At 25.0% G+C, this 25626-nt stretch overlaps 2 protein-coding genes across 4 annotated transcripts; both read right to left on the bottom strand.

Moving 5' to 3' along the window:
- Positions 1-834: 834 nt before the first annotated feature.
- On the bottom strand, positions 835-25626 carry LOC122851722 (gustatory receptor for sugar taste 64f-like). 3 transcript variants are annotated; one of them, XR_006373735.1, is made up of 13 exons: positions 25099-25626; positions 24783-25008; positions 24586-24721; positions 24323-24516; positions 24145-24236; positions 23846-24066; positions 23604-23769; positions 23433-23522; positions 23164-23335; positions 22056-22269; positions 21859-21997; positions 21576-21769; positions 835-925 (listed from the first exon to the last, which is right to left on the bottom strand). XR_006373735.1 is itself a non-coding variant. In XM_044151141.1 (9 exons), the coding sequence occupies exons 1-9, from the start codon at positions 25285-25287 to the stop codon at positions 23273-23275; spliced, it is 1377 nt and encodes a 458-aa protein (XP_044007076.1). In that variant the 5' UTR covers positions 25288-25626; the 3' UTR covers positions 23130-23272. The 3 variants fall into 3 exon arrangements, 1 of the variants encoding a protein (XP_044007076.1); XR_006373734.1 differs by having other exon boundaries at positions 873-929; XM_044151141.1 differs by lacking the exons at positions 835-925; positions 21576-21769; positions 21859-21997; positions 22056-22269 and having other exon boundaries at positions 23130-23335.
- LOC122853558 (gustatory receptor 5a for trehalose-like) lies at positions 14907-21477 on the bottom strand. The gene is made up of 4 exons (XM_044154059.1): positions 21426-21477; positions 21121-21341; positions 20879-21044; positions 14907-14987 (listed from the first exon to the last, which is right to left on the bottom strand). Exons 2-4 carry the CDS (start codon positions 21318-21320, stop codon positions 14907-14909), a joined length of 447 nt encoding a protein of 148 aa, XP_044009994.1. The 5' UTR covers positions 21321-21341; positions 21426-21477.

Genomic DNA, 25626 nt, shown 5'->3' with positions numbered 1-25626 from the left:
AATAGTTGTAGTCACCTGTAAGCATAAGAATTATTGAAAAGTGTTTTGTTTTATATTTACTTTTTTTTTACTCGTATAGAAACATGCATTGTGACGTTTATTAATGATGATATCTTACCGTTATCAGGAATTTTCGAGTGATTGAAAAAAAATTCATTGCTGTGAGTGCAACTTCGTTAATCAATAATTGAAGTTGTAACCACTGAGGCTTTAAAAGGAAAAATATTATAATTAGGAGAGTAAAGCTTTGAAAATCTATAAATAGATTATAAATAATAAATTAATTTACTTCAAATAAAGGACCTTGTACTGGACATTTTGAAAGAAATAATATTGGTTTTTTACTCTCGTCATTGATTCTAGCTGCAAATAGAATAACTGCAATTGTTTTGATAACCAATAATACAAACTCTCCAAAAAAATATATTGCATTCACTATGCCATCATGTTGTGGACTGAAAAACAAAAAATATTTTATTACAATTGTCAATATTCAAAAAGTATTAATTTATAAGATAATAAAATTCATACATTAGTCCATCTAAAAGAGAAATACAGATGTAATAAATATTGCTACCAATAGATAAAACAATGAGCGGTGAAATAACACGATCTGTTTCTCTGACAAGATCACTCAACATTCCATAATGTAGTTTGAGTCGAGACCAATCGATTGATTGACAATTTGAATTAATCAAATCAGAAACATGTTCATTCACAGCTTTGTACATTTCAGTAAGTCCAATCGCCAACTATCATTATATTATAGCAAACATAAATATATATTTTTACATAATAAACAAGTCAACTGAATTATGTACAAAATTTACTTACAAAAATAATAATAACGTTTGTAAAGCTTTTAATGAAAGCAGCAATGATGGGAATAATTAGGACATAAATTCCCAGGATGCCAAGCCAATAACTGTCTTTTTAAAAAAAGAAAATATTTATTGTTACTAATAATAGTTAATAACGATGATTAGCATATATAAAATACGTTGTTTTATACTGTCGAAGTTTAATTACCTAAAAGAAGAACGTTGCTCCCTAAAAATGCTTCAGCTAAAAGTTTTCCGTAGAATTTCATATAATCTATAAAATCATTTGCACTCCTACCTCTGAGTATGACACCTAAGAAATGATTTCCGAGTTCGAAAAATTCAATGACAGCAAAAATTATTTTGAATTTGATACGCAGTTGTGGAGATTGTTGATAAAACCTTCAAATAATTCATTTAAAAGCTTATTAATAAACTGCAAAACAAGAATTATTATTTTTAGATTATTTTATTATTTACGAACATGTCCAGCGACTTTTCTACTTTGTTCCACTTTTTTTGCAGGTTTATCCACATTTGTGAAGAGCAAGTAAATGTTACATTTATCAAGAATGAAAATCCAATAAACATACCAAATCCAATTGAGGATAACGATACCTCTGCAGTAATTAAGAAAAATTTAAAAGTTACTCAATATATCAATATGATGATTAATGCTTATATACCTTTATTTTGATTAATTGATGCCTTGATAAGGTAAAACACAATGCAATATAGTAGAATTAAAATATTCAACGATACTACACATGAATAAATTGTCCTCCACGATTTCATTTTGAAGGTCATCATTTCTGGAGTTGGATTCTTGACACCGTCCATTGCAAAAATTCCAAAATACTGTCCAATTGTGATAATGGGTCCGATAGCTGAATGAAAACTATGAGCGTTGTTCTGTGAAAACCAAATGAAAAAAAAAAAAAAAAAAAATTATTCTTTACTCAAATCGAATTTTGATATTCAATAATTATTATCAGTTATTTTAATAAAATAACCGAATAGTTTCTGTGCAATTTATTTGATGTCCGATTAGCGAACAATGTACTTGGTTGAATGACCCATGAAGTATCATCTACCAGCCGTGAATTTTGTGGTGGAAAATGCAAAGTATTTGAATTTACATCATTCTCAATTTCGTGGATTACAATTTCAACTGGTTCACTTGACATCTTAATCATTTAATTTTCTTTAATGTATATATATACAATATTTTATTTTCTTAATTAACTCAGTAAAATGTTTATCAAACAGATTGAGTTTCTATAACACTTGTTCAAACAGTTTAAATAATCAATAATAAGTATCAAAAATTATTTAAAAATTTCGAAACTAATTTTTGTCTTTTTAATGAATCTACTCTGAGCAAGTGTCTACTTGAATGCCATCACTTGACTGACAATGTGTCGATTGAACACAGTGGTAACTAAGGACAAAAAAAAAAAGATCAATATATACCTATTTTTCTGCGAAATGAAAATTGTCGATGCAATTGTCAACAATGGTTTCATGTCTAACACTATTGTTAGATTGAGATATGCGTTGAGTTTCGACCTCAAGTCATAAATAACATATCATTTTCATATGCAAAGTAATGAAATACAGCACCTAGCAAAAAATTGATTTTCAGTGACTCCCTTTGTTCCTTGGAAAATAAAATAAAATAATAATACTTAATTCAAATAATTCAATGAAATTCAGAACTATTTTAGTTGTTATTTATGATTACTTTTTTAATTGCAATTATATTCAAACTATAATTTTTATTCTGTTTCGATGATTGAGTTTAATGAGTTATTGTTTTTTCAACAAAACAAAAAGCAGAATTCGTTGGTTTTTGGTATGGTAAATTATTATAAAAAAAACGATATTTATTCACAGTTAAATTAGAAATTTTTTTTTTTTTTATTTTTATTCACAAACTTTGACAAGCTTACATAAAATTCATAAAATTATTTACATGAAATACAACACACAAAAAGTGAAACATCGACGGAAGTTTGAAACATCTCAATTCGGCATTTTTTTTTTTTCCAAAACTTCCATATACTTACATGAATTTCACAAAATACCACGCAAAAAAAAAATTCAATACAAGTTTAAAACATTGCAATATTTTTATCAATTTAATAATTTTATTTTATTTATTTATGAAACTGCAACAATAATACCTCGTACGAAATAATAGTTGTAGTCACCTGTAAACATAAGAGTTATTGACGAGTGTTTTATGTTTTATTTATTTTTGTTTTTTACAGCTTGTTCAAGGATGCACCACGTAGAAAAATTATATCTTGTTTACATATCAATTTCGACAGCTAGAAAAAATATGAAAAAATAAAATAAAATATATTTATTATTTATATATGTTCACCTAGAAAATGATAATAAACCATTTTAAGTTTTTGATGAAAAATATAGTGTTTTTTCTTTCGGAAAATCTATTATTTGAAATTAAAAAAAAATTGTAAAAGTATAATCAATAAAATTCTTAATTTTCCTTATTTTTACAAGTAAGGATTTATATTTTATATTTTATAAGTAATGAAATACAGAACCTAACAAAAATTGATTTTCAGTGACTCGCTTTGTTCCTGGGGAAATAAAAAAAAATAATAATATACTTAATTCAAATAATTCAATAAAATTCAGAACTATTTTAGTTGTCATGTATGTTCACTTTTTTAATTGCAATTATATTCAAAGTATGATTTTTATTCTGTTTCGATAATCGTGCTCAATCTGTTATTGTTTTTTGAAGACAACAAAAAGTAGAATTCACTGGTTTGAATGGTAAATTAACATAAAAAAAAAACCATATTTATTGACGATTGAATTAGAAATTTAATTTTTTTATTTTTAATTTACAAACTTTGATAAGCTTACATAAAATTCATAAAATTACTTACATGAAATACAACACACAAAAAGTGAAACATCGACGGTAAGTCCATATACTAACATAAACTTCACAAAACACCACGCAAAAATAAATTTAATACAAGTTTAAAACATTGTAATATTTTTGTTAATACAATAATTGAATTAATTCATTTATGAAACTGCAACAATAATACCTCGTACGAAATAATAGTTGTAGTCACCTGTGAACATAAAAATTATTGACATACATATTTATTATACTGTATTTTTTTCACTACTCGTAGAAGCATGCATTAATGTCTCCGTCATTGAAAACCATATCTTACCGTTATCAGGAATTTTCGAGTGATATAAAAAAATTTCATTGCTGTAAGTGCAACTTTGTCAATCGATAATTGGACTTGTAACCACTGGGGCTTTAAAATAAAAAATATATTATCATCATTAGTATGAAATAAAATTTAAAAAATTTATAAATAATGAATGTTAAAAATATTAATTTACTTCAAATTTTGGACCTTGTACTGAACATTTTGAAAGTAGTAATATGGGTTTTTTACTCTCGTCATTAATTCTGGCTACAAATAAAATAACTGCAATTGTTTTGATAACCAATATTACAAATCCTCCAAAAAAATGTATGGCATTCAATATTCCGTCTTGTTTTGGGCTGCAAAACACACAATTGTCAATGTTTGAAAAGTATTAATTTATAAAATAATAAAATTCTTACATTAGTCCACCCAAAAGGTAAATACAGATGAAATAAATATGACTACCAATGGATAATAAAATGAGCGGTGAAATAACACGATCTGTTTCTCTGACAAGATCACTCAACATTTCATAATGTATTTTGAGTCGAGACCAATTGATTGGTTGACAATTTGATTTAATCAAATCAGAAACATGTTCATTCACAGCTTTGTACATTTCAGTGAGTCCAATTGCCAACTGTCATTATATTATAGCAAGCATATAACTATATATTTTTACATGATAAACAAGTCAACTGAATTATGTATACAAAATTTACTTACAAAAATAATAATAACGTTTGTAAAGCTTTTAATAAAAAAAGCAATGATGGGAATAATTTGGGCATAAATTCCGAGGATGCCAAGCCAATAATTGTCTTTTTTAAAAAAAGAAAATATTCATTGTTACAAATAATAGTTGATAATAATGATTAACATGTAAAATACGTTATTTTACTATTTTAAGATTCAATTTTTTTTACCAAAGGAATCGACATTGCTTCCTAAAAATGGTTCAGCTAGTAATTTTCCTCTGAATTTGAAATAATTTATTATTCCATTTCCAATGTCAGCTCTGAATATGACAACCATGATATGTTCTCCGAGATCAACAAAACCAGTGACAGCAAAAATTATTTTAAATTTGACACGCAGTTGTGGAGATTGTTGATAAAACCTTCAAATGATTTTTTTTTTTTTAAATTTATTAATAAACAAAACAAGAATTTTTATCTTTTAATCTAAATTATTTTATATACGAACATGTCCAGCATTTCTTCTACTTTTTTCCACTTTTTCTGCAGGTCTATCCACATTTGTGAAGAGCAAAAAAATGTAACATGCATCAAGAATGAAAATCCAATAAAAATGCCAAAATCAGTCAAAGGCGACGATACCTCTGCAGTCATAAAGAAAAATTCAAAAGTTACTCAATATATCAATATGATGATTGATGCTTACCTTTATTTTGATTAATGGATGCCTTGATAATGTGAAACACAATGCCATATAGTACAATTAAAATATTCAACGATACTGCACAAGAATAAATTGTCCTCCACGATTTCATTTTGAAGGTCATCATTTCTGGATTTGGATTGTTGACACCGTCCATTGCAAAAATTCCAAAATACTGTCCAATTGTAATAATGGGCCCGATAGCTGAATGAAAACTATGAGCATTGTTCTGTGAAAACCAAATGAAAAAACAAACAAAAAATTATTCATTATACTCAAATCAAATTTTGATATTTAATAATTATTATCAGTTATTTTAATAAAATAACCGAATAGTTTCTGTGCAATTTATTTCTAGCTGATGTCTGATTAACAGACAATGCACTTGGCTGAATGATCCATGAAGTATCATTGACTACTGTACGAGTTCGTTGTGGAAAATGAAAAGTATTTGAAATTCCATCATTCTCAGTTTCGTGGATTACAATTTCAAACGGTTCACTTGACATCTTAATGTTTAAATCAATGTTTACTCAAAATGTTTTTTTTCTTATAGTTAATTTCAGTAAAATTTCGATGAAAGTACAAATTAAATTTCTATAACACTTGTTCAAACAGTTTAAATAATTAATAATAAGTATCAAAAATTATTTAAAAATTTCGAAACCAAATTTTGTTTTTTCAATGAATCTACTCTGAGCAAGTGTCTACTTGAATGCCATCACTTGACTGACAATGTGTCGATTGACCACAGTGGTAACTAAGGACAAAGAAAAAAAATCAATATATATACCTCTTTTTGCGAAATGAAAATTGTCAATGCAATTGTCAACAATTGTTTCATGTCGAACACTATTGTTAGATTGAGATATGAGTTGAGTTTTAACCTCAAGTCATAAATAACATATCATTTTCATATGCAAAGTAATAAAATACAGCACCTAGCAAAAAATTGATTATCACTGACTCGCTTTGTCCCTTGGAAAATAAAATAAAATAATAATACTCAATTTAAATAATTCAATGAAATTCAGAACTATTTTAGTTGTTGTGTATAATTACTTTTTCATTGCAATCATATTCAAAGTATAATTTTTATTCCGTTTCGATGATCGAGTTTAACGAGTTGTTGTTTCTTGAAGAAAACTGAAAGTAGAATTTATTGGTTTTGGGTATGGTAAATTATTATAAAAAAACGATATTTATTCACAATTAAATAAGATTTTATTTATTTATTTTTGTTCACAAACTTTGACAAGCTTACATAAAATTCATAAAATCACTTACATGAAATACAACACACAAAAAGTGAAACATCGACGGAAGTTTGAAACATCTCAATTCGGCATTTTTTTTTTTTCCAAAATTTCCATATACTTACATGAATTTCACAAAATACGACGCAAAAAAAAAATTCAATATAAGTTTCAAAGATTGCAATATTTTTATCAAATCAATAATTTAATTTATTTATTTATGAAACTGCAACAATAATACCTCGTACAAAATAATAGTTGTAGTCACCTGTGAACATAAGAATTATAAATAAGGGTTTTATGTTTTATTTACTTTTTTTTTTTTACAGCTTGTTCAAGGATGCACCACGTAGAAAAATTATATCTTATTTACATATCAATTTCGACAGCTAGAAAAAATATGAAAAAATAAAATAAAATATATTTATTATTTATATATGTTCACCTAGAAAATGATAATAAACCATTTTAAGTTTTTGATGAAAAATATAGTGTTTTTTCTTTCGGAAAATCTATTATTTAAAATTATAAAAAAATTGTAAAAGTATAATCAATAATTCTTAATTTTTAAATAATTCAATAAAATTCAGAACTATTTTAGTTTTTATGTATGATTACTTTTTAATTGCAATCATATTCAAAGTATAATTTTTATTCCGTTTCGATGATCGAGTTTAATGAGTTATTGTTTCTTGAAGAAAACAAAAAGTAAAATTCATTGGTTTTTGGTATGGTAAATTTTATTATAAAAAAAAACGATATTTATTCACAATTAAATTAGAAATTTTTTTTTTATTTTTATTCACAAACTTTGACAAATTTACATAAAATTAATAAAATTACTTACATGAAATACAACACACAAAAAGTGAAACATCGACGGAAGTTTGAAACATCTCAATTCGGCATTTTTTTTTTTTCCAAAATTTCCATATACTTACATGAATTTCACAAAATACCACGCAAAAAAAAAATTCAATACAAGTTTAAAACATTGCAATATTTTTATCAATTTAATAATTTTATTTTATTTATTTATGAAACTGCAACAATAATACCTCGTACGAAATAATAGTTGTAGTCACCTGTAAACATAAGAATTATTGACGAGTGTTTTATGTTTTATTTATTTTTGTTTTTTTACAGCTTGTTCAAGGATGCACCACGTAGAAAAATTATATCTTATTTACATATCAATTTCGACAGCTAGAAAAGATATGGAAAAAATAAAATAGAGTATATTTATTATTTATATATGCACACCTGAAAAATGATAATAAACCATTCTAAGTTTTTGATGAAAAATATAGTGTTTTCTCTTTCGGAAAATCTATTTAACACTGAAAAAGTAAAATCAATAAAATTCTTAATTTTCCTTATTTTTACATTAAAATTTTCAACCTCTGACTTTTTTGGAATTGTTTAAATATATATTTATATGACGTTGATTTTGAAATAAATTGAAGAATATATATGTCAAAAAGAGAAAAATTAAGAGCTTGATTAATTATATTTTCGCAATTTTTCAAAATCGCAAAACAAAAATTTTCAAGAAAAAACAAAAAAAATTCTATTTTTCATCAAAAGTTTATTATTATTTTTAAGGTAAACATATATAAATAATATTTTATATATATTCTATACCTGTTTCATATATTATCTGTTTAAATTAATATGTAAAGCGATATTATTTTTTTACGTAGGTTCATGTCGACGCGTTTAATAAAAATTACACAATACCGTTATCAGAAATTTTCGAGTGATTGAAAAAAAATTCATTGCTGTGAGTGCAACTTCGTCAATCGATAATTGAAGTTGTAACCACTGAGGCTTTAAAAGGAAGAATATTATTATTATAGAAATTAAAGAAAATTTAACAAACGTTAAAAATATGAATTTACTTCGAATAAAGGACCTTGTACTGGACACTTTGAAAGTAATAAAATTGGTTTTTTACTCTCGTCGTTAATTCTGGCTGCAAATAGAATAACTGCAATTGTTTTAATAACCAAAAATCCAAACGCTCCAAAAAAGTGTATGGCATTCAATATTCCGTCTTGTTTTGGGCTGCAAAACACACAATTGTCAATGTTTGAAAAGTATTAATTTATAAGATAATAAAATTCTTACATTAGTCCACCCAAAAGGTAAATACAGATGAAATAAATATTACTACCAATGAATAAAAGAATGAGCGGTGAAATAACACGATCTGTTTCTCTGACAAGATCACTCAACATTTCATAATGTATTTTGAAACAAGACCAATTGATTGGTTGACAATTTGATTTAATCAAATCAGAAACATGTTCATTCATAGCTTTGTATCTTTCAGTAAGTCCAATCGCCACCTGTTATCATTTTTGATATGGCAAATATAAGATTTACATTAATATTTATTGAAATGGCTCTTTTCGTTGAGTTAAAAGAACCAACTGTATATATTGTATCAATACTTACAAAAATTATGAAAATATTCGCAAACGTTCTAATGAAAGAAACAATGGCAAAACAACCGAAAGCATAAATTCCCAAAATGGCTAGCCAATTGTCTTATCAGAAAAACAAAATTCATCAATTATAATACAAATAATATTTAATAATTATATAATTCAATACGAATTTACGACATTTATACAGGTTATGAGAAAATTTACCAGTTGTATGTGTCATTACTCCTCAATGTTTGAGAAAAGACAATGAGTTGTCCATATTTTATTAACCAATTTCTGAATATTGCTGGCCTCAGTATGATTCTCCAGTTCAAAAAACCAGTGACTTGTAAAATTAATTTTGGATTTTTTTGATTTGTGTGAGAATTTTTGAAAACCTGCAAATGATTTTTTTAAAAGCCAAACATAGCAAGAGTCTCATTATATTATTTACGAACATCTCTAGAGTCTCTTCTACTTTTTTCCACTTTTTTTGAAGGTCTATCCACATTCGTGATGAGCAAATAAATGTAACTTGTATCAAGAATGAAAATCCAATGGAAATACCGAATGAAATAAAAGATGATGAAATTGCTGCAATTATTCGAAAAAAAAATTAAATATTCTCAATATAAGTTGGTTGATGATTACCTTTTTTTTCATTGAAAATTTGAAGCACATTGCAATATAATAAAATCAAAATATTCAACGATATTCCACATGAATAAATTGTCCTCAAGGATTTCATTTTAAAGGTCATCATTTCTGGAGTTGGATTGTTGACACCGTCCATTGCAAAAATTCCAAAATACTGTCCAATTGTAATAATGGGCCCGATAGCTGAATGAATAAATAAACAAATTATTTATTACTCAAATTAAATTTTGATATTTAATAATTATTTTAATAAAATAACCAAACAGTTTTTCTGTGTTTTTTTTCTAGGTAATGTCTGTTTAACAGACAATGCACTTGGCTGAATGATCCATGAAGTATCATTGACTACTGTACGAGTTCTTTGTGGAAAATGCAAAGTATTTGAATTTCCATCATTCTCAGTTTCGTGGATTACAATTTCAAACGGTTCACTTGACATCTTGGTCATTTAATTTTCTCTAACGTATACTTAAAATTTTTTTTTCTTATAGTTAATTAAGTAAAATTTCTATCAAAGTACAAATAAAATTTCTATAACACTCGTTCAAACAGTTTAAATAATTAATAATAAGTATTAAAAATTATTTAAAAATGTCGAAACCAAATTTTGTTTTTTCAATGAATCTACTCTGAGCAAGTGTCTACTTGAATGCCATCACTTGACTGACAATGTGTCGATTGAACACACTGGTAACTAAGGACAAAGAAAAAAAATCAATATATACCTCTTTTTTGCGAAATGAAAATTGTCAACAATTGTTTCATGTCAAACACTATTGTTAGATTGAGATATGAGTTGAGTTCTAACCTCAAGTCATAAATAACATATCATTTTCATATGCAAAGTAATAAAATACTGCGCCTAGCAAAAAATTGATTTTCACTGACTCTCTTTGTTCCTTGGGAAATAAAATAATAATACTCAATTTAAATAATTTAATAAAATTCAGAACTATTTTAGTTGTTGTGTATGATCACTTTTTTGATTGCAATTATATTCAAAGTATAATTTTCATTCTGTTTCGATAATCGTGCTCAATCTGTGATTGTTTTTTAAATAAAACAAAAAGTAGAATTCACTTGTTTGAATGGTAAATTAACATAAAAAAAAAACCATATTTATTGACGATTGAATTAGAAATTGAATTTTTCTATTTTTATTTATTTTTAGATATTATACAGATAATAATTATAACAGTCGCTAAATTTATATGCAATTAAATTAAAAATTTGAATTTTTAATATTTATTTTACAAACTTTGATAAGCTTACATAAAATTCATAAAATTACTTACATGAAATACAACACACAAAAAGTGAAATATCGACGGAAAGTCCATATACTAACATAAACTTCACAAAACACCACGCAAAAATAAATTCAATACAAGTTTAAAACATTATAATATTTTTATCAAATCAATAATTTAATTTATTTATTTATGAAACTGCAACAATAATACCTCGTACGAAATAATAGTTGTAGTCACCTGTGAACATAAAAATTATTGACATACATATTTATTATACTCGTAGAAGCATGCATTAATGTTTTTGATTGAAAAATGCATGAAAATTCTCGAGTTGATATAAAAAAATTTCATTGCTGTAAGTATGCAAAAAATAAATCGAATAATTGGACTTGTAACCACACCTTTAAAATAATAAATAATCATTAGAATAGTAAATTGGGATGAAAGCAATAACTGTTTTTTTTAAGAAAATATATTGTTATATAAATAATAGTAAAATAATAAAATGTCTTACGTATTTTACTATTATTATAGATTCAATTTTTTCCAAAGGAATCGACATTTTTTAAAATTGTTTGCTAGTAATTTTATCTGAATTTAATTTTATTAATAAAGTTAGAAAATTGACACTCATGATATGTCAAAAGAAAAACAAAACAATGATTGAATATATTTTCAATTTTCACACGCAGTAAAATTTTGAAAAACAAAAAATTTTATTTTTATCCAAGTTATTTTTTCATGAAAACATATATAAACAATAAATTTCTCTAATTTTTCACCTATTTCTGCAATCATTCCATTCAATAAAGCACATTATTTTATGCATGCGATTCCACATTTGTAAAGGACAATAACAGTTCATCAAAATTTTCCAATTGAATTGAAAAATCAATTGAATGCAACTTCAAATCAAATAATCCTTGATAATTAAATGAAAAATTTAAAAAACCATTGTTCAATCATAAGATTAAATTGGAACAAACGTTCAAATATTGCTGAAGGACATGCTGGACATTTAATGCCATATGGTTTCCTTCGTCATTAAGTACAAAATCAAAACTTTACCATTGTTTTAATATTAAATAATCAAACACTATGAAATTGTTGTGACATTCAAATAATTAAATACATCATTTTGGACTTATAACTCACGTTATTCATATTTAGAAATTATATTTATAAAATAATAAATTTTTGTTAAATTCAATCTAAAAATTCATGGATGAAATAATCATTGGCTATCAATGACCAAAAATTACGTGAAATAAAGACGATTCATTTCTGATAAGATCCTCAACATCATAAATTTTAATTCGAGATAAATTGTTAGATTGAAACAATTTGGTTGAATGGAAATGAAACATAATTTCATTCACAAACTCTGTATTTTTCAGTAGTCCATCGCCAACTATCATTTGTTATAAGCCATCATTCAATTTCCATGTTTTAATAAAACAATTCAAATTCCATAAAAATAATAATAACCTTTTTAATAACAACAAATAATTCAGGGAATATAGGGCATAAATTCAATATCTTTTTAAAAATAATTCATTCAGTATAATAATAATTTAATGTATTAAAAATTATTTACAATATTTTTAAATTCAATTTTTTTATCAATGAATCTACTTGAGCTGCGTCTTTAAACTAAATGTTTTCTCGTTTCCATGTGTCGATTGATTCCATTTCAATAGGTAAATCTGGAATATAGATAACTCTGAATATGTTTCTCAAGGATCAACAAAACCAGGTAAACAAAAAATTGTTAGAATTTGATACAGTTATAAGAGATTGTGAAGTAAAATAACCTAATCATTTTTGTTTTTAAAAGTTATAAAATAAGCAAACAAATTTTATTTTACTAATCCAAATTCTTTTATATACTAACATGTCAGAGTAAACTTCGACTTTTCACTCTGCAGGGTCGATCTCATTTGCCGAAATCAAAAAATCTAACATGCTCAGAATGAAAATCTCGTAAAACCGTAAAATCCAGTTAAAACAACGAATAATCATTAAAAGAAATTAAAAGTTATTAAATATATGAATATAGTAATTAATTGATTACCTTTCATTTTGAATTAAATAATTAATTGATAATATTTAACAATGCAAATATACAAATTAAAATATTCAACGATATAAAAAAATAAATATCCTCCAGGAATTCATTTTAATTCATCATTTTGGATATGGATTGTTTAATAAATTGCAAAATTCAATCACTACAAAATTATAAATGAATAATTTTGAGATTGTTTTAAAATAATTGAAAAATCAAAAAAAAATTAATGTTCAAAGTTGAAACTTTAAATTTTAAAATTTAATAAGTATTTTTAAAATTAGAATATTCCATAAACAAATTTGATTTTTTTTTGATCTCTTCATTAATAGATTTTCCTTTTCACGAATAAATACTAATTATCAAAACATCAGATACAAAAATTCAGTTTGGAAAATAAATGTTGTAACTTTAATTTTCATTCAGTGGATTAAGGCTTTAAATATGTTCACTTGTCTTGGAATTCATTGTCTTTAAAGTATTACTGCAAAACATTTTCTTAATACGATTCATTACAGAAAAAAAATTTAAATCTAAAATTCAAAATTCATTCCTTTTCGAAACTTTCAAAATAAATCCATAAATCGGTATTCTTTAAATTGAAGACCAATTTGGTTTCTTCGAGTCTCTGCGTCTCATGATGAACAAATGTGAGCCACCAAGTGATCGGACAAAATCAATATATATCTTTCTTTTTGGGAAATGAAAATAATAATACGATTTAAATAATTTTCATAATCAGAGCCACAAAGTTAGAGATATAATTAGTTGTTTGTTATAAATTACATAAAATATAATCATTTTCCTGATACAGTAATAAAATACAGCACTAGAAAAATTAGATTATCATTTATTAAGCACATTACTTGATAAATAAATAATAATATTTAAGTAATTTAATAATTAATTTTAGTTCTATTTTAATAACTTAATTCAATTTTTCTAAGTTTTCTATTTTTTTTTCACAAAATTTGACAACACATAAAGGATCATTAAATTTGAGTGAAATTGAAAACAAAACCCTGAGGATTTAATTTGGTCATGAAACTTCAATTATTTTTCTAAAGTTTCAAGTTTTAAAAAATATTGACGCATAATAAAATTTCATTTTAATTTGATGAAACAGAAAAAATAAAGCATTGGATATAAATTTCATAAATTTAATTTTAATTTTTATGAAAGTTTTACAATTTTTCTAAATTTACTTTTTAAATTTACAAAATCACCTTCAAATTATAAATTATTGACATTCAGTGACAGATGAAAGATTTATTTTTAAATTTAAATTAGATTCCATTGGTTTTAAGAATATGTGAATGATGATTTATTCAAAATTACACATTTAATTCAAGAAATTTAAGGAATATCAGAGTTCAAAATATATTTATTGATTATAAATTACAAATCCAAAAATTATGTTAAATTTTTTTTAATTAAAAATTTCAACCTCGAAAATTATGGAAATACAGCAAAAAAGTAAAATCAGTGAATTAAAAATTGAAAACCTTTTATAATGTAAAAATTAACCTCAAATTCGTTTTTTTAAATATATATTTATATGAATTTTTCAAAAACATTGCATTAAAATAATTCAAATACAGTTTAAACAATTCAATTAATTTTGTCAAATCAATTTAATTATTTATTTATGAAACAACAATAATACCTATGCAAATAATAAGTTATTATTACCTGTAGAACATATTATTTATATATATTCCATTCTGTTTCAATTTTTTTCCATATATGTAAAGCAGATATTATTTGTTACATAGGTCATTGAAAATAATATTCACAATACCGTTATCAGAAATTTTCAAATTGAAAAAATTTCATTGCTGTGAGTGCAACTTCGTCAATCGATAATTGAAGTTGTAACCACTGAGGCTTTAAAAGGAAAAATATTATTATTATAGAAATTAAGGAAAATTTAACAAACGTTAAAAATATTAATTTACTTCGAATGAAGGACCTTGTACTGGACATTTTGAAAGTAGTAATATGGGTTTTTCACTCTCGTCATTAATTCTGGCTACAAATAAAATAACTGCAATTGTTTTAATAACCAATAATCCAAACGCTCCAAAGAAGTGTATAGCATTCAATATTCCGTCTTGTTTTGGGCTGCAAAACACACAATTGTCAATGTTTGAAAAGTATTAATTTATACAATAATAAAATTCTTACATTAGTCCATCTAAAAGGTAAATACAGATGAAATAAATATGACTACCAATGAATAAAAAAATGAGCGGTGAAATAAGACGATCTGTTTCTCTGACAAGATCACTCAACACTCCATAATGTAGTTTGAGTCGAGACCAATCGATTGATTGACAATTTGAATTAATCAAATCAGAAACATGTTCATTCACAGCTCTGTATTTTTTGAGTCAATCGTCCCTGTCATCATTTTAAAATGTAATCATTATATTTACATTAATAATATTAATCAAATGACATGAATTATGAACCAACTTTTATTACAAAAATTACATAAATAACGTAACTTGTAAAGCTTTTAATGAAAACAGCAATGATGGGAATAATTAGGGCATAAATTCCGAGGATGCCAAGCCAATAACTGTCTTTTTTAAAAAAAGAAAATATTCATTGTTATATAATAAATAATAGTTGATAATAATGATTAACATGTAAAATACGTTATTTTACTATTATTATAGATTCAATTTTTTTTTCCTAAAAATGACATTGCTAAAATCGGAATTTTCCTCTGAATTTCAAATAATTCATTATTCCATTTCCAATGATAGCTCTGAATATGACAACCATGATATGTTCTCCGAGATCAACAAAACCAGTGACAGCAAAAATTATTTTAAATTTGACACGCAGTTGTGGAGATTGTTGATAAAACCTTCAAATGATTTTTAAAATTAAAACAAATAAGAATTTTCATTTTTATTTTTAATTATTTACTATACGAACGTCCAGCATTTCTTCTACTTTTCCACTTTTCTGCAGGTCTATCCACATTTGTGAAGAGCAAAAAAATGCATATCAAGAATGAAAATCAAATAAAAGAAAATCAGTCAAAAAACGACGATTATTCAAATAGAAAAAATTCAAAAGTTACTCAATATATCAATATGATGATTGATGCTTACCTTTATTTTGATTAATGGATGCCTTGATAATGTGAAACACAATGCCATATAGTACAATTAAAATATTCAACGATACTGCACAAGAATAAATTGTCCTCCACGATTTCATTTTGAAGGTCATCATTTCTGGATTTGGATTGTTGACACCGTCCATTGCAAAAATTCCAAAATACTGTCCAATTGTAATAATGGGCCCGATAGCTGAATGAAAACTATGAGCATTGTTCTGTGAAAATCAAATGAAAAAACAAACAAAAAATTATTCATTATACTCAAATTAAATTCTAATATTTAATAATTATTTTAATAAAATAACCGAATAGTTTCTGTGCAATTTATTTCTAGTTGATATCTGATTAACAGACAATGCACTTGGCTGAATGATCCATGAAGTATCATTGACTACTGTACGAGTTCGTTGTGGAAAATGAAAAGTATTTGAATTTTCTTCATTCTCAATTTCGTGGATTACAATTTCAAACGGTTCACTTGACATCTTGGTCATTTAATTTTCTTTAACGTATACTCAAAATGTATTTTTTCTTATAGTTAATTCAGTAAAATTTCGATCAAAGTACAAATTAAATTTCTATAACACTTGTTCAAACAGTTTAAATAATTAATAATAAGTATTAAAAATTATTTAAAAATTTCGAAACCAAATTTTGTTTTTTCAATGAATCTACTCTGAGCAAGCGTCTACTTGAATGCCATTACTTGACTGACAATGTGTCGATTGACCACAGTGGTAACTAAGGACAAAGAAAAAAAATCAATATATATACCTCTTTTTGCGAAATGAAAATTGTCAATGCAATTGTCAACAATTGTCATTTCCACTATTGTTAGATTGAGATATGAGTTGAGTTTTAACCTCAAGTCATAAATAACATATCATTTTCATATGCAAAGTAATAAAATACAGCACCTAGCAAAAAATTGATTATCACTGACTCGCTTTGTCCCTTGGAAAATAAAATAAAATAATAATACTTAATTTAAATAATTTAATGAAATTCAGAACTATTTTAGCGGGGGAACTTCGTTATTTTTTTTTTAAGTTTCTGGTTTTTTTCTAGTATACTTTTTAATTGCAATCATATTTAAAGTATAATTTTTAGTCCGTTTCGGTGATCGAGTGAATGAGTTATTTTTTTGAAAACAAGAATTAGTAGATTTTATTGCGGTTTTTAGAATATGTAGGTATATGTATGAATGGTAAATTTATTATAAAAAAAATTACACATGTTTTATTGTACGAAAGTCAAGATATTTTTATGCAAAGTTGAAGGAATATATAAGGAATATCGTTGTTTCAAATATATTATACAGATAATGATTATAAGTTATAGTAAATTTATGTGCAATTTTTTTATTCTTATTTCACAAACTCTAAAATTACTTGCACGAAATACAACACACAAAAAGTAAAACATCGATGGAAGTTAAAAACATTGAAAATCTTTTGATCCATGTAGAAATTAATCTCAATTCAGCATTTTTTTTTTCCAAAACTTCCATATACTTATATGAACTTTACAAAACACTACGTGAAAATAAATTCAATACAAGTTTAAAACATTGCAATATTTTTATCAAATCAATAATTTAATGTATTTATTTATGAAACTGCAACAATAATACCTCGTACGAAATAATAGTTGTAGTTACCTGTGAACATAAAAATTATTGACATACATATTTATTATACTGAATTTTTCATTATTTATATAGAAGCATTATTTCAAATCTCCCACGTTAAAAAGTATATGTATTTTCATATCATTGCAACTTGAATTTGAAAAGATATAAAAACTGTAAATAAAACATATATTATATATACTTATATGTATAAAATTAAAATTTTATATAATATTATTAATGTCAAAAATGAATAAACTCTCATAATTTGGATTTTGATAATCATTAATTCTTTTCTTTTTAAATTGATTATACTTTTACAATAATTTGTTGAAACTCCAAAAAATATATTATTATTTTCCATTGTAAGAAATACATATAATTATAATTTCCATACAGTCCTAAACATAGGTTATAAAGTATAATGTTTGTTTTGAAATTAATAAATATGAAATATTATTTTTGCATACGTTCATAAAATTCACCAATACATTCATAATGAATTTTGGTGAGTATAAAAAAATTTCATTTGCTGGTACAAATTTAGTAATCCGATAATTCATAGTTTATATCTCAAGAGTCTCAAAACAGAAGAATAATTATTGTATGTAAAATTATAAGAAAATTAATATCATTCAAAATCGTTTATTCGTTAAAATTAAGGGACATATACTGTACATTTTGAAAATATGTTGGTTTTCTCGTGTTGGGTTAAAACATGATAAAATAAAATTGTTTGATAGCAATACAATTGTCTCCAAAAAAAATCTTCATGATAATTGAAATAAAACAAAAATATTAATTACAATTGTCAATATACAAAAAGTATGTTAAATTTATTGATTAGATTCAATTTTTACCGGATAAAATTCATCCAAAAAAATGCGTAAAATAAAATTTTTACTCTCAGTTTGATAAAAATCAGCGTTGTCCATGATATTGAACTCTGAATGTGATAGCCGACATGTTCTCAACATTTCATAATGTATTTTGGACGAAAAAAGTTGATTAACACACGTTGTGGAGAAATCAAGAACCTGCAAGTGTTTTTTCACAAGCTTTGACATTTCATTTGATTCATTCATACTGATATTTGTTTTTGATGAGGTCTCTAATTTAATTTTTCCATTTTTCTCGTCTTATTCGGTTTGATGAGCGAATAAATGTAACTTGTATCAAGAATGCAATGGCCATTGAAAAAATGAAATGAAAACGTTTAATAAAAAAAAAAATGATAACACAAACCTAAATCATTCCTATAATGATTACCATTTTGAAAAATTACATTAATAGTAAAATAATTTCAACGATACTACTTGAATAAATTGTCCTCCACGATTTCATTTTGAGGTCATCATTTCTGGAATTGGATTGTTGCAAAAAATGAACGTTAAAAAATCAAATCTTGATTTCCATTGGTTTTAGAAACCACAATGAGTTGTCCAAATGAATTCATAATGTGAATATTAAACAATACTTACATGTTATTCAATAAAAAGAAAAATCCAATGACAAATTATTTTTTAAATTTAACACAGATTTTGGGAGAATCATTGATACAAACCACCATGAAGTGATTTTTTTTTGACTCCAACTTCGTGAGAGTTTTGATTTTTTTCATTCTCAATTTCGTGAACAATTTCAGAGTATCTCTTCTATCTTTTAATTTTTTTGAATGTATCCAAATTTGATTTTTAGAATAAATGTAATTTGTAATAAAAATAGTCAATTCAAACTAAATTTGACCTGTGAAACCTGTCTATTAAATGCCATCACTTGACTGACAATATTTCAATGCCACAGTGGTAACTCAAAAAAAAACCATATAACCTTTTTTTCTGCAAATGAAATTGTCGATGCAATTGTCAACAATGGTTTCATTTCACAAATTGGATATGCGTTGAGTTCTGACCTCAAGAATAAATCATTTATATAAGAGCTTAATTTTAAGCACCACCATTTGGGTGGATTAGTGACTGTCTTTGTTATGCCTGAAAAGTAGAATTAAATAACAATGGTTGATTCAAATAATTCAAAATTATTTGAGTTATCATATTAATTTATTTTCCCAATTAAAAATATACCTAAAGTAATTTTCATGTAAATAAAACAAGAAACAGCTTTAATTTGTTCATCATAGATGATAAATTATTATTTAAAAAACCTTGCTTTATTGTACGTAATGTTGTAGGAACAATATTGTTTATTTTTATTGGGATTAAATGTTTGATTGTATTTAATGCACTTATTTAAAAATAATTTTGATATCATTGAACTACATAAACTATACATTAAATTACATAAAAACACTACACAAAAAATAAAACATCGACGAGGGTTTAATCCTGTGACGAAATTAAATCTCGATTTGACATTTTGTTTACCTAAACTTTAGTATATGCAAGCTCAACAAAAAGAAAAAAATAATATCCATATTATAGAACATATACATATATATGGAACATTTTTGTAAATTATAAAATTATTAATTTAATTATTATTTTGTCATGTTTCTGCAAACAAATAAATAAATAAATAAATAAATAAATAAATAAATAAATAAATACTAACATGAACTTCACAACAAAACACCAGGCAAAAAAATTAGTCAATACAAAGATTCAAATATTTCAATTTTTTTATGAAATCAATAATTTAATTTATTTATTTATGAAACTGCAACAATACTATCACGTACGAAATAATAGTTGTAGTTACCTGTGAACATAAGAATTATTATAGAGTAATTCATGCTTTATTTATTCAATTTTTATTACAGCTTGAGCAAACATGAATTGTGTATATACGTCTAGTAAAAATTATACAATACCGTTATCAGAAATTTTTGAGTGATTGAAAAAAATTTCATTGCTGTGAGTGCGACTTCGTCAATCGATAATTGAAGTTGTAACCACTGAGGCTTTAAAAGGAAAAATATTATTATAATTATAAGGATGAAATGAAATTTAAAAAATTTTTAAATAATAAATGTTTAAAATATTAATTTACTTCAAATGAAGGACCTTGTACTGGACATTTTGAAAGTAATAATATTGGTTTTTTACTCTCGTCATTGATTCTGGCTGCAAATAGAATAACTGCAACTGTTTTAATAACTAATAATCCAAACCATCCAAAAAAGTGTATGGCATTCAATATTCCATCATGTTCTGGACTGAAAAACAAATAATATTTTATTACAATTTTCAATATTCGAAAAGTATTAATTTATAGGATAATAAAAATCTTACATTAATCCACCTAAAAGGTACATGCAGATGAAATAAATATTACTGCCAATGGATAATAAAATGAGCGGTGAAATAACACGATCTGTTTCTCTGACAAGATCACTCAACATTTCATAATGTATTTTGAGTCGAGACCAATTGATTGGTTGACAATTTGATTTAATCAAATCAGAAACATGTTCATTCATAGCTTTGTACATTTCAGTGAGTCCAATCGCCAACTGTCATTATATTATAGCAAACATAAATATATATTTTTACATTATAAACAAGTCAACTGAATTATGTATACAAAATTTACTTACAAAAATAATAATAACGTTTGTAAAGCTTTTAATGAAAGCAGCAATGATGGGAATAATTCAATAAATATTTGGTGTTTTAATATTTGATTTAATAACGATGATTAACATATAAAATACGTTGTTTTACTTTTAAGATTTAATTTTTTTTACCTAAAAAAAGGGTATTGCTTCCTAAAAAAGCTTCAGTTAGAAATTTTCCTCTTGATTTTAAATAATTTGTTACTCCATTTTCATTGTCAGCTCTGAATATGACACTTGTGATATGATTTCCGACATCTAGAAATTCAGTGACAGCGAAAATTATTTTGAATTTGAAATAAAGGCGCGGTGATTGTAAATAAAACCTGCAAGTGTTTATTTTTTACATATTTTAAACAAAAACAAGATAAAATGAGAATATCATTTATTATTTTCGAATTAGGTATATACTAACATGTCCAGCGACTCTTCCACTTTTTTCCACTTTATCTGGAGATTGATCCACATTTGTGAACGAAAGATACATACAACATTTATCAAAATTGTTAAGCCCATGTAAATAGCAAATGGTAATAACGTACATAACTTTATTTCTGTAATTAATTGAAAAAAAATTAAAAAGCAATCCAACATTAATTAGCCGATAATTACCTTTTTTTTGATCGATAATGTGAAACACAACGCAATATAGTACAATTAAAATATTCAACGATACTACACATGAATAAATTGTCCTCCAGGATTTCATTTTGAAGGTCATCATTTCTGGAATTGGATTGTTGACACCGTCCATTGCAAAAATTCCAAAATACTGTCCAATTGTAATAATGGGCCCGATAGCTGAATGAAAACTATGAGCATTGTTCTGTGAAACCAAATGAAAAAACAAACAAAAAATTATTCATTATACTCAAATTAAATTCTAATATTTAATAATTATTTTAATAAAAGAACCAAATAATTTTTGTGTAATTTTTTTTTGGTTGATGTTTGATTAACAGACGATGCACTTTGTTGAACGATCCATGAAGTATCATCTACTACCCGACGACTTCGTGGTGGGAAATGAAAAGTATTTGAATTTCCATCATTCTCAATTTCGTGGATTACAATTTCAAACGGTTCACTTGACATCTTGATCATTTAATTTTTTAATGTACACTCCAAATTGTTTTTTTTTGACTAATTCAGAATTTTTTTTATCAAACAAATTACTTGTTTAAACAATTAAAAATAACAAATTATTAAAAAATTTGAAAATCGATTTTGTTCTGACAATATCTATTAAACATTCAGGACAACTGTCGATACTTGCAATTCAATTGTTGATCAATTCAAAATTTTCCATCCAACCATGGACAAGATTGATATTCTGCATAAAAATCATTTTTTGATGAAATTTTATGTCCATGTCAAACTATTAGAGAAATGCGTTCTCTGACTTCTTGACCTACTAAAACAATCATTTTTATAGAGCTAATAATATATAAATACAGCGCCTAGCAGAAAAATTAATTTAGTTTTTATATATAAATTATTTTCTAATTGAAATTTAATTTTTTATATTATAAATTATATTTTAAGTAATTGTCATTTTGTTTTGATGAGTTTAATGAGTTATTGTTTTTTTTTTTAAACATAATTTACTCAAATTTATATACAATTGAATATAAAAATATTTTTTTTTCTTTTAATTTATGAACTAATAAATATAAATTACTTGGCAAAAAAAAAGGCATTGATACCACTTCACACATACGATATTTTCATAGCCCAGTAAAATCAAGTCATAATACGATTTACTGTGATAATTTTATATGCTATCACTTGCACTTAAGACTGATTTTTACTAGGGTTAAATATTTCACTTAATTCATTGATTTTTGGAACTGCAACAATACGATCTCATACGAAATAACAGTTGTGGTGACCTGTAAACATATAAAAATTATCAAGTGTTTTTTATTCATTTTTTTTCACTGCTTGTAGAAGCATGCAATGTGACATCTAATAAAAATTATATCTCACCGTTATCAGGAATTTTCGAGTGATGGAAAAACAATTCATTGCTGTGAGTGCAACTTCGTCAATTGATAATTGGAGTTGTAACCACTGAGGCTTTAAAAGGAAAAATATTATAATTAGGAGAGTAAAGCTTTGAAAATCTATAAATAGATTATAAATAATAAATTAATTTACTTCAAATGAGGGACCTTGTACTGGACATTTTGAAAGAAATAATATTGGTTTTTTACTCTCGTCATTGATTCTGGCTGCAAATAGAATAACTGCAATTGTTTTGATAACTAATAATACAAATCCTCCAAAAAAATATATTGCATTCAATATGCCATCATGTTGTGGACTGAAAAACAAAAAATATTTTATTACAATTGTCAATATTCAAAAAGTATTAATTTATAAGATAATAAAATTCTTACATTAGTCCATCCAAAAGGTAAATACAGATGAAATAAATATTACTACCAATGGATAAAAAAATGAGCGGTGAAATAACACGATCTGTTTCTCTGACAAGATCACTCAACATTTCATAATGTATTTTGAGTCGAGACCAATTGATTGGTTGACAATTTGATTTAATCAAATCAGAAACATGTTCATTCATAGCTTTGTATCTTTCAGTAAGTCCAATCGCCAGCTATTATATTATAGCAAACATAAATATATATTTTACATGATAAAAAAGTCAACTGAATTATGTACAAAATTTACTTACAAAAATAATAAAAAGATCTGTAAACATTCTAATGAAACTGGCAAAGACGAGAATAATTAGAAAATAAATTCCTAGGATGCCAAGCCAACTGTCTTTTCAAAACAAGAAAATTCATTGTTACAAATAATATTTAAATTTACTAAATTTATTTTCATTAAATAAATGTTTTTATGTTTACCAAAAGAAATATCATTGCTTCCATAAAAAGCATCAACCAAAAACTTTCCTCTTAATTGAATTTGTTCAATTACTCCATTTGCATTTTTAGCACTAAATACTACAGCCATGACATGAGCTCCGAGTTTAAATATTTCAGCAAGAGAAAAAAATATCTGGAATTTTATACGTAATTGTGGAGTATGTAAGTAGAACCTGCAAGTATTTATCTTTTAAATATTGTCAACAAATTCATTGTTTATTATTGTTAAATTATGTACTAACATGTCCAGCGTCTCTTCCACTTTTTTCCACTTCATCTGAAGATCAATCCACATTTGTGAACGGCAAATACATATAACATTTATCAAAAATGATAATCCAATAAATATACCAAATGGAATCAGAGAAGATGATACTTCTACACGTATTAAAAAACAATTTAAAAATGCACTCAATTTATCAATCAATTTGATGCTTACCTTTATTTTTATTTATAGATTCTCTGATAATGTGAAACACAATGCAATATAATAAAATTAAAATATTCAAAGACACTCCACATGAATATATTGTTCTAAATGATTTAATTTTAAATGTCATTGTTTCTGGAGTTGGATTTTTAATACCGTCAATTGCAAAAACTCCAAAATATTGTCCAATTGTAATAATGGGTCCCATAGCTGAATGAAAATCATGAACATTGTTCTGTAAAAAATCAAATGAAAAAAAAAATTATAAAATTATTTATTAATCAAATTAAATTTTGCAATTTGATAATTATTTTAATAAATTAACCAAATAATTTTTGTGTGATTTTTTTCTAGTTGTTGTTTGATTAATAAACACTGGACTTTGTTGAATAGCTGATGAAGCATTGTCTATTACTCTACGACTTCTTGGTGGAAAATGAAAAGAATCTGTATTATCTTCATTATCAGTTTGACTTGCTTCGTCAATTACAATTTCACAAGGTTCAATTGACATTTTAATCACTAGAATTATTCAAATATATACTTGAAATTTTACTAAAATAAAACAAAACTTTATCACACTTGTTTGTATTAATTAAAAATATGAAAAATTATCAAAAAAAAACATGAAATTAAATATTGATTTGACAATATTTATTTCAAGCAAATGTCCGCTTGACTTATATCACATCCAATCGACAACTAGACTGCTAATGTTTCAATTGAACACAGTGGTAACTCATGACAACTGATCGATGAACCTGTTGCTGCTAAAATAAAAATTGTCAATGACATTGTCAACAATTACTCTATGTCAAATATTAGTACCTTGTAATCGATATGGGCATTGACT

The sequence above is a fragment of the Aphidius gifuensis genome, linkage group LG3, assembly GCF_014905175.1.
Source record: "Aphidius gifuensis isolate YNYX2018 linkage group LG3, ASM1490517v1, whole genome shotgun sequence".
NCBI classification, from domain to species: Eukaryota; Metazoa; Arthropoda; class Insecta; order Hymenoptera; family Braconidae; genus Aphidius; species Aphidius gifuensis.
This window is presented reverse-complemented; position numbering and strand designations above follow the sequence as displayed.

Bases quoted from the DNA above. Each gene is read 5' to 3' on its own strand.
- LOC122853558 (XM_044154059.1), bottom strand. From the start codon at position 21,320: ATGTACAAAGCTATGAATGAACATGTTTCTGATTTGATTAAATCAAAT. The intron at 21,045-21,120 runs GTAAGATTTTTA...TTTGTTTTTCAG, and splicing joins TACCTTTTAGGTGGATTAAT to TCCAGAACATGATGGAATAT. The intron at 14,988-20,878 runs GTAAATTAATAT...TTCCTTTTAAAG, and splicing joins TACAAGGTCCTTCATTTGAA to CCTCAGTGGTTACAACTTCA.
- LOC122851722 (XM_044151141.1), bottom strand. From the start codon at position 25,287: ATGTCAATTGAACCTTGTGAAATTGTAATTGACGAAGCAAGTCAAACT. The intron at 25,009-25,098 runs GTTAATTTATTA...GATTTTTTACAG, and splicing joins AATCACACAAAAATTATTTG to AACAATGTTCATGATTTTCA. The intron at 24,237-24,322 runs GTAAACATAAAA...TGTTTTGAAAAG, and splicing joins AAGCAATGATATTTCTTTTG to ACAGTTGGCTTGGCATCCTA.